At 43.0% G+C, this 9,977-nt stretch overlaps 1 protein-coding gene across 1 annotated transcript; it reads left to right on the forward strand.

Annotated features, from left to right (window-relative positions):
* The first annotated feature begins 667 nt into the window (after positions 1 to 667).
* On the forward strand, positions 668 to 1,597 carry LOC141691756 (uncharacterized). The gene has a single exon (XM_074496514.1). It carries the CDS (start codon positions 668 to 670, stop codon positions 1,595 to 1,597), a length of 930 nt encoding a protein of 309 aa, XP_074352615.1.
* Positions 1,598 to 9,977: the final 8,380 nt, after the last annotated feature.

Below are 9,977 nucleotides of genomic sequence, written 5' to 3' on the forward strand. Positions count from 1 at the left end.
GAGTGGCCTCAGGGCTCACACCATTCGAGTAACGTGGGAGGTGACAGAGAAGGAGAAGTTGTTAGAGTAAGGGACCTGAGAAGGATCTTAGATGAGATGGAGCGAGAGAAGAGAGGGCCCCCGGCCTCAGCTGCCCCCTCTCCGTTTACGGCTGTTATCCGATCATCTCCCTTACCTCGGGTATTAGGCACAACCCCGACCTTCTATTCAACGGCGAAGCCGACCCGACGGAATACCTTATACAATTTAACACTGAGATGGAAGTCTATCAGGTACCAGAGATGACCCGCTGCAGACTCTTCGCGGCATCACGCAGAGGTAGTGCCCAACAATGGTTCTCCAAGTTGGGACCGGCTAGCATAAGGACGTGGCGGCAATTGGAGGACTTATTCGTCAGACAATTTCAATCCACCCTCCACTACTCACCTCATGTGGCCACGTTAGCCAACATCAAGCAAAGGAAGGGGGAGCCCCTGGCAGAATACTTTCGCCGGTTCAACGTCGAAGTCCCAAGGTGAGGGGATCCAGTGAGGAGACTATCAAGAATTTCTTGATTGCAGGATTGAAAGAAGGGTCGAAATTCTGGAAGAGCCTCCAAGCGAGTGAACCGAGAACCTTGGCCGAGTTCTATGAGCAAGCTGAACCCTTTGAGAGGGTATAGAAGTCGATGAGAGAGCTAAAAATCAGCGAGAATTATCGAGATAAAAGAGACCGGTCTTCGAGCCCTGACGAGAGGAGAAAGACGTATCGGCGTAGTTTAAGCCCCAAAAAGTCTGCCCGAGGTAAGGAGATAAACAAAGATTTAGGGAGACCTTATACAAGCAAATGGCAGACACACACCCCTCTAGTAGCCTCTATTGACCACATATATGATACCTATGCTGGGAAGGGGGTATTCAGAAAGGCAACCCCTCTCACAGACTATAACAAGAGGGATACTTCGAAGTATTGCGCATTCCATGAGGCCACGGGGCACGATACAGCCGATTATAGACAATTGAAGGATGAAATCGAGACGCTGATAAGGCAAGGGAAGCTGACGGAATGGGTCGTAAAGGAGGTTCGAAGGCACAAAACTGATTATCATACCGTCCCTCCTCCACCCCCAAAAGATAGAGAGAGGATACCTCGAGCCGGAAGCATTCATATCATTCTAGGCGGGTCTCACATTGGCGGAGACAGCCGGAAGGCGATGGAGAGGTATGCCCGAGAAGCAAAGGACAAGCCCCTCACAAACGTCAACCATCTGAGCCAGAGGTCCCCCGAGCTCTTCGAAAGAAAGGCTGATGCCAAGTGGGTGCATTACCCTCATACAGATGCCCTGGTCATAAAAATGAAGATTGGGACAGTGAATGTTCACCGGGCAATGGTGGATACCGGGAGCTCAGCTGACGTTTTAACTTATGATGCCTACAAGAAGTTAGGATTGCTGGATAGAGAGTTAACCTCAACAGGGGGACACCTGTACGGGTTCACGGGAAACTCGATCGGGGTGAAAGGGATAATTTGGCTCCCGGTGACCATAGGAGAAGAGCCTTATGTGGCCACCCAGATCGCTATGTTTACAGTAGTAGATCAGCTTTGCGCCTACAACTAGGGGGAGCGCGGGTCGGATCGAGGCGGGTTTTGGATAAAACCGAAACCGAAACCTCATACCCTCGGTTTTTGAAATTTAAAACCGCAACCAAGTCATCGGTTCGGTTTCGGTTTTAAAAATCTGGGTTCGGATTTTATCGGATCGGTTTTGGTTATAAACCGCCTCTAATAAAATTGACAAATTAAATATGAAGTACAAATTGACAAATTAAATACAAAGTAGAAAGTACATTTATTTGAAAATAAGAACATAAAGTCATAACAAATTACAATAATCCTACGTTAATCCGTGATTAAAGAAAATTAAACATAAACTTTAAATGGGTTCTTGACAGAAGAAGATTGAAGTGCTGCATGCAAAACCACTGAACCAGTGACCAAAGTCCAAAAGTAATAGGAATGCAATTATCTGGAAAGTTTGAGATGGTGTAGTAGTGCTCTGAGGTATCTGAGATGGCTGATTCTAGTTTGTCCACCTGTATCATATTTATACAAAAATAAATAAATAAATAATCGTACCATTGACATCCTGCAGTTCTCAGTTCTCACTATCAGATGGTTTCTTTCGTAAATCAATTTCTGGTTATAGAAACTTGGTTTCAGACCATGACCTTATATGACCCATGATAAACTAATTATTCTTACACATGCCATGAGGAAAACAGTTAAAGATCAACATAGTTTATAAAACTGAGAGTTAAAATAAAAACTCAAAATCGTTTCAGGTGTGTTAGACTTAAACTCTACAAAAGAAAACTTCCACACAATTAATTTTTACAAGATACGCCACTTAGTTCAATTATCAGACACATTTTCAGTTGTCTTACGCTGTAATCTACAAGTATCATCATATATGTTTGAGACACCCTAGTTTGGCTAGGGAGCAACATGCTTAATTTCACCAGAACAAAAGATATCTGAAAGGCTAAAACTATAGTAGAAAAATATGCAGAAATTTACCTGATCTAGTCATTGACGTCCAGGTAGTTAAACGAGTGTGCAACAACTTTTATCTCTTCTGTAAATTAGAAAATAGAGATCAGAAAATAGAAAATAGAGGACAATGTGCAAAAAACAGCAGACCAAAAAAATGAACAGCGGATTAATTATGAACACAGTCAAGCAAACATTCTGTCTTTTTTTCTTTGCACAGGAAATACCATAGTAAAATAAAGATTGCAGAGTAAAATAATTATTCTAGGTAGAACAGATTGCAGATAACAGACATCATGTCAACAGGAAATAAAATAGTAAAATAAAGAAGCAAAGAAGTAACAGACTGGAACAGAAAGTCAAAAACAGACTGAAGTACTGGACAGAAACAGAAAATTGCATGCCAAAGAAATAGAAACAGACTAAAGACAGAAGTACCATTTTCCAGTTTCTCATGTTGCAAATACTCCTCCGGTTCTGCTCTAAGGTCAGTGACACGCTCAGAACTTCTTAGCCAGTCTTGACTACAAACTAACGCTTCAGCCGTCTTTGGTGAAAGGGAACTTCGATAGGCATCGATAGTTCTTCCACCGGTGCTAAAAGCGGCTTCCGAGGCAACGGAAGAAACCGGCATACCCAACACATGCTTAGCTATTTCCGAAAGTATCGGGAATCTCGTGGAATTCATCTTCCACCATGTTAATATGTCAAAGTCCTCACCTTTTCTTTCCCTTGCATCAACCAAGTAAACATCAAGTTCCGATTTTCCCATCCCTCCTTCGTCGTAATCTTCCATATACTTTTCAAAATCATCTTACCATGAGAAATCCGGTTGATTTGTTTTTGGCGTAGATGAAGAATTTGCATGGCCTTTCGAGTTCATGTAATAGTCAAAAAGTTCTTGCAATGACTTCAATACTTTTTCACGCATTAGAACATTTTTAGTAGATCCTTTCCCATAAATTTTGGCAAAGCAAAAATCTATGTAACTCATTTTATATCTCGGATCTAACACAACCGCCACATACAATAAGAAATTTGTAAATCCATATTGTCCCAATACTTGTCGTATTTATCCTTCATTCTTTTAGCCATATCTCTCATCAATATATCTTCACTTGAACATAATCTTATAATGGCCTCTTGAACCTTTACAAGCTCAATAAAAAAGAGATTGGAAGTGCAATACTTGGAACCCGATAATTTTAAGGTAACATCATAAAAAATTTATAAGAATTTGATGAAACGATTGACATTACCAAAATCATCATGAAGGGGAGCACCTTTTACAACTTTTTTCTTCTTCTTCTTTGAACTTTCACCGACAACCTCAAGATCATTCCCCTTAAAGAAATCTTCATAGTCGTTGTCTTCAACAACCATTCTTATAAAAGCTCCCTCATATTTTACTGCAACCTCCAACATTGTGTAAGTTGAATTCCACCTAGTATCAACATCAAGGCACACCATCTTATCACATTTTATCTTCTCTCTTTCTACACATTTTCTAAACTTTTCAAGCCTTGCCGGAGAAGACCTAACATTTCTAGTTGCATTTCGAATTCTAGCAATTAAAACGTGTTGTTCTTTCAAACCATCCTTGACTATTAAATTCAAAATGTGAGCACAACATCGCATATGGAGAAATTTATTCTCTAATATAGCCTCCGGTCCTCTAAGAAATTTCTTTAAATGTGAGATTGCTTTATCGTTGGAAGATGCATTATCTAAAGTGATGGTGAATATACGATCTATCCCCCATTGTGCAAATAAATCAAGTAACATCTTCCCGATTGCAACCCCTTTATGACTTCCAATTTGAGGAAAGTTTAGAATTCTTTTACACATCTTCCAATCATCATTAATCCAATGAGCCGTAAGGCACATATAATTAATGTTTTGTACGGATGTCCAAGTATCCGTTGTGAAAGAAACTCTTTGAAAAGCCAAACTCTTTATTAAGTTTACTAACTCTTCCCCATATATTTTAAGACAATCCCTAGCAACGGTCCATCTACTTGGAATCTTAAATCTTGGTTCCGCTTCATTTAATAACTCCCTAAACCCTTCGTGTTCTACAATCCTAAAAGGTTGATTGTCTTTTATACACATTAAGGCTACTTTTTTCCTTAACCTCTCTTGATTGAAGGAGTGAGTTTTAACGGTGCTTAGTTCCTTTGTTATCTTTTCAAATTGCAATGACTTTTGTAATTTATCAAGATTGTTCCTAAGTGGTGATTTAGGACATACGGTTTTCAAATGACTCAACATTGTAGATGTCCCGTTTCGTGAATAACATCCAATTGTTACACGACATAATCGACACTTAGCTTTCTCTTTACCAACCGGAAGGCCTTTAATTTTATCAAAATAGTCCCATACAACTGAATTTTTTTTACCCACACAAGTTTCATCTTTTTTATCATCACATTTTACTTCTTCATCTTCTAAGTTCACATGTATCTACAAACAAAGAAATATATATCTAAAATTTAGAGAACTAGCAAGCAAAAAGAATATTAAAATTGTAGTTTAGATTTGGAATACTGAATACATACCACATCATTTGTTTGGTGTGGATTCTGAGCAGACCCCTGTACTTCTTCTTGTGGCTGAGGTAGATTCCTCTCGGATGGTTCCATCGGAGCTCAACAAACCCAATTGAAACTGAATCTTCCAAATCTAAAACTCTCGGCATACAACAATTAGGTAAAATAGATTTAGGTCAGAGGACTCGGGTCGGGATAGTAAAAGAGACTAATACGTTGAGTGACGACTGACGGACTGAGACTGATGATCGAGTCCTAATCTATCATACCGAAGTTGAAGGCCTAAGTAAGGATGAAGCCCTTGTTTAGAAATCAGAGCCCAATCCATTCTATTTCCAACATAAGTAGACCAGCCCGTGTTTTGTTAAAAATTATTAATTTCTGTTAAAAATTATATGTATTTATTAATTTTTAAAACATATATATTAAATATAATTTATTTATTTATTTTTAATTATCGGTTCGGATCGGATTTTTGCGGTTCGGTTTTCACCTATAACCGAACCCGAATAATCGATTTCGGTTTCGGTTTTTATTTTTGCGGTTTCGGTTTCGGATCGGATTTTTACGGTTCGGTTTTTAACGGTTTTTAACAGTTTCGGTTTCGGATTCGGATTTTTTCGGTTTTCTGCTCAGCCCTATCTACAACGTTATAGTGGGTAGACCCCTTATGAGGGCAATGAGGATGGTGACCTCAATCCACCACATGACGGTAAAATTCCCGACCCCCATGGGGGTCGGCTTCTTGAAGAGCTGTCAATATGAATCAAGGGTTTGTTACAACCAGGCACTCAGGGCGGCCGAGTCAGGAAATGCCTCAGGGGAGATGGTTGAACCGGGTGAGTGCGATGTCCCCATGGAAGAGGCAGAGGGTAGGAAGAGAGTACGTCCTGAGGGACACGAGACTTGTAATTTGATTTCAATTGAGGATTTGCCCAAGAACTAATTCGAGCACATGGGGATTCAGGTGGAACCGCGCTCATGGGCCCTGCTGATGGAAGCCTCTCAGCCTATGATGTTGATACAAGAAGGGATTGTGGAGGAAGCAGGTGATGAAGAAGAGAGCCCAGAACAAATCGCTGCAAGACTAAGAAAAGGGAAATGGGCACGCGAAGAAATGACGACAACTATGAATCTTTCCAATGGAATCACTCGTACTGTCACTACGACATCTGAACGTTTGATAAATTCGGCCTGAGCTCATCAGCCCGAGCTCGGGGATACGGAGGGTTTGACAGTCAAGGCAGTGGGAGAATCTAGTGAGGCTCGAGCAGACTTAGACCCGAGAATGCCTCCAATGATTGAAAGAGCAGGGGCTGCAGAGGACACAATCCCGATATTGGTAGACCCAAATGATCCCTCCAAGCTACTCATAATAGACTTTAACTTAAGTCCTGACTTGAGGGGGGATCTAGCCCATTTCATGAGGCGAAATTTGGATATCTTTGCATGGTCACACTCTGATATGATAGGGATTGACCCGAATATCATATGCCACCGGCTCAACTTGGACCCGAAAAAGAAGGGGGTAGGACAGAAGAGGCGGCCAATTAGTGAAGAGAGGGCAGAGGCTCTCAGAGAAGAGGTGGATAGACTAATGGAGGCAAGGCTTGTAAGGGAAGACTTCTACCCCATGTGGCTGGCCAATCTCGTGCTTGTCAAGAAGCCTAATGGAAAATGGAGGACGTGTGTGGACTTCACCAAACTGAACAAAGCTTGCCCGAATGATAGTTTTCCTCTACCCCGAATCGACCAGCTGGTTGATTCCACGGCTGGGCACGCATTGCTTATCTTTATGGATGCTTATTCGGGATATAACGAAATCCCCATGTATGGGCCATATCAGGAGCACACCTCCTTTATTACTGATCGAGGCCTCTACTGTAACATCGGGATGCCCTTCGGGCTCCTTAACGCTGGGGCAACGGATCAAAGGCTGGTGAACAAGATGTTCAAACACCAGTTGGGAAAAACCATGGAGGCCTACGTAGATGATATGCTTGTAAAGTCAAAGGAAGCAAAAAATCATGTCCTCCACCTATCAAAAATGTTCCAGATCCTGAGGGAGCATAATGAAGCTCAACCCCCAGAAATGTGTCTTTGGGGTCGAATCTGAGAAATTTTTGGGATTTATTATCAACCATAGGGGCATTGAGGCCAACCCCGCCAAGATACGAGCCCTACTCGAGATGAGATCCCCTCAACGGGTAAGGATGTTCAAAGCTTAACGGGGTGAGTGGCTGCCTTAAACTGCTTCGTCTCAAAGTCCTCCGATAAATGCCAGGAGTTTTTCAAAGCAATTAAAGGAGTGGGGAGGAATTTTGAATGGACAGAAGAATGTGAAGAAGCCTTTCAGAACATAAAGAAGCATCTCAGCATCCCTCCAATGTTGTCCTACCTAAAGGCAGGTGACACTCTGTTCCTATACTTGACCGTCTCTGACTTTGCAGTAAGTGCGGTATTAGTCCGAGAGGAGGATGGTATCCAGCTCCCGGTATATTATGTGAGTAAAAGGTTAGCCGATGCCGAGACTCGGTACATAAACCTCGAGAAGTTAGCATATGCTCTGATCCTGGCCTCCCGAAAGCTCATGCCCTATTTTCAGGCACACAAGGTAGAAGTGCGAACCTCCTACCCCCTCAGACAAGTGATGCACAAACCAGATTCTTCTGGTCGAATGTTGAAGTGGACGGTTGAGCTCGGCCAATTCGAGGTGGATTATAAGCCAAGGACCGCAATCAAAGGCCAAGCCCTGGCCGATTTTGTGCTAGAATTTTCTCCACATCAAGAAGTGGAGTCGGGAGCCCTTGTTGTCATACCTAGCACAGAAGTTGGGCTGGAGAGCCAAAATAGTGCCCCATGGTGGAGCCTATTTATGGATGGAGCCTCTAATGGTGATGGGGCAGGAGCTGGAATCGAGCTAATCAGCCCAGAGGCGCACAAGATCAGACGCGCGACCCATCTGGCCTTTCATGCAACCAACAATGACGCTGAGTATGAGGCCCTGATCAACGGTCTCAAGCTAGCTTTAGAAATGAAGTGGAGAAATTGAATGTGTTTAGTGACTCCATGATTGTGGTCTATCAGATAAACGGGGGGTATCAAGCTAAGGGACCGAGAACAGAGCTTTACCTGAAGTGCGCGCAGAGGATAATCGTAAGGTTCAACGATGTGAGGCTGAAATTAATCCCATGCGGGCAGAATGAAGGCGTGGACGAGCTAGCTAAACTCGGCTCGCGTCGCGAGGCCACCCTGCTAAAGGTCGTGCCCCTTGATATACAGAGGCAGCCTAGTGTGCCCGAGCACGAGGTGGGCAGCCTCAGTAATAACCTCGGCCCCATGTGGATGGTACATATCTTAGCCTACATAAAAGATGGTTCACTCCCGGACGAAAAGAATGAGGAAAGGAGGATAAAATACAAAGCAGCCCGTTACGTGATATACGATGGGGTCTTATATAGAAGAGGGTTCAGCATGCCCTTCCTCAAGTGCATAGATGGGGATGAGTGCAATTATATTCTAAGGAAAGTACACGAGGGCATTTGTGGCAATCACTCGGGGGGTAACTCTCTAGCTCATAAAATCCTCCGTCAAGGTTACTATTGGCCAACAATGAAAAAATATGCCTTTGAATTCTCCCAAGCCTATGATAAGTGCCAACGATATGCCAATTATTATAACAGCCCTGTGGCTCCCCTAACATCCCTCATGAGCCCTTGGCCCTTCGCTATATGGGGGATTGATTTGATTGGAGAACTCCTGAAGGCCAAGGGAGGTGTCAAATATGCGGTGGTTGCGGTAGATTACTTCACTAAGTGGGCAGAGGCCGAGCCTCTAGCCACTATCACAACAAAAAAGCTCAAGAAATTTATGCACAGGACTATTGTGTGCCGCTATGGCATCCCTTACAAGTTGATATCTGACAACGGGAAACAGTTCGATAGCAAGGAAATGCGGAAATTTTGTGAACAGCTGGGGATTTAGAAGAGTTTTAGTGCGGTTTGCCACCCCCAAAGTAATGGACAGACAGAGGCTGTTAACAAGATCATTAAGTACACCCTGAAGGCAAAGCTAGAAGATAAAAAAGGAACATGGCCAGAAGAGCTCGCCCAGGTCCTATGGTCTTACAACACGACACCCCGAACTACAACTGCAGAGACCCCTTTTTCTCTGGTTTATGGGTGTGAAGCTATGGTGCCCGTTGAAGTGGGGGCAGGATCTTTTCGGAGGGACAACTATGACTCAGAGGCAAATGAGGTCAACCATCGGCTCTATTTGGACATGATCGAAGAAACTCGGGAAGATGCTCAGATCAGGTAGCAGCATATCAGCAGAGGACAGCTAGGCACTGCAACAGTAAGGTTATAACTCAGACTTTCAAGGTGGGAGATTTGGTTCTGCGCCGAGTCATGCCGAACGCCAAGGTGGTGAGTCACGGGGTCTTTGGAACGAATTGGAAAGGCCCCTACAAGATAAAGTCGGTGCTCTGGGAAGGAACCTACCACCTCAAAGATATGCAAGACAAGTTGATCCCAAGAGCCTAGAACGCGGAACACCTCCGCAAATATTATCAGTAATATTATTCTTTTCAGACTTAGTACCATCTTACAATACTCCTAAGTCTCGGGGGGTAGTGCCATATAGGTACCTCTTTGAGACCACAAAGATATACTCATTTCACTTTCCATTATCTATGAATGAACGATTGATATTTATTTTGTGCACTTGATATTTTAACTCATATTAATAGATTAAATACCCAGTAGGGGAGCCCATCCTTCGGAACCCATACGAGGACAGAACGGTTGTTTTATTAACATGTTAAAATCACAAGTCAGGCCGGGTCCCGGCCCGGTTGACAACAAGTATATGAAACGAGCTGGGCCACGGCCCGCTTAG

Source organism: Apium graveolens, chromosome 10 (genome assembly GCF_009905375.1).
Source record: "Apium graveolens cultivar Ventura chromosome 10, ASM990537v1, whole genome shotgun sequence".
NCBI lineage: Eukaryota > Viridiplantae > Streptophyta > Magnoliopsida > Apiales > Apiaceae > Apium > Apium graveolens.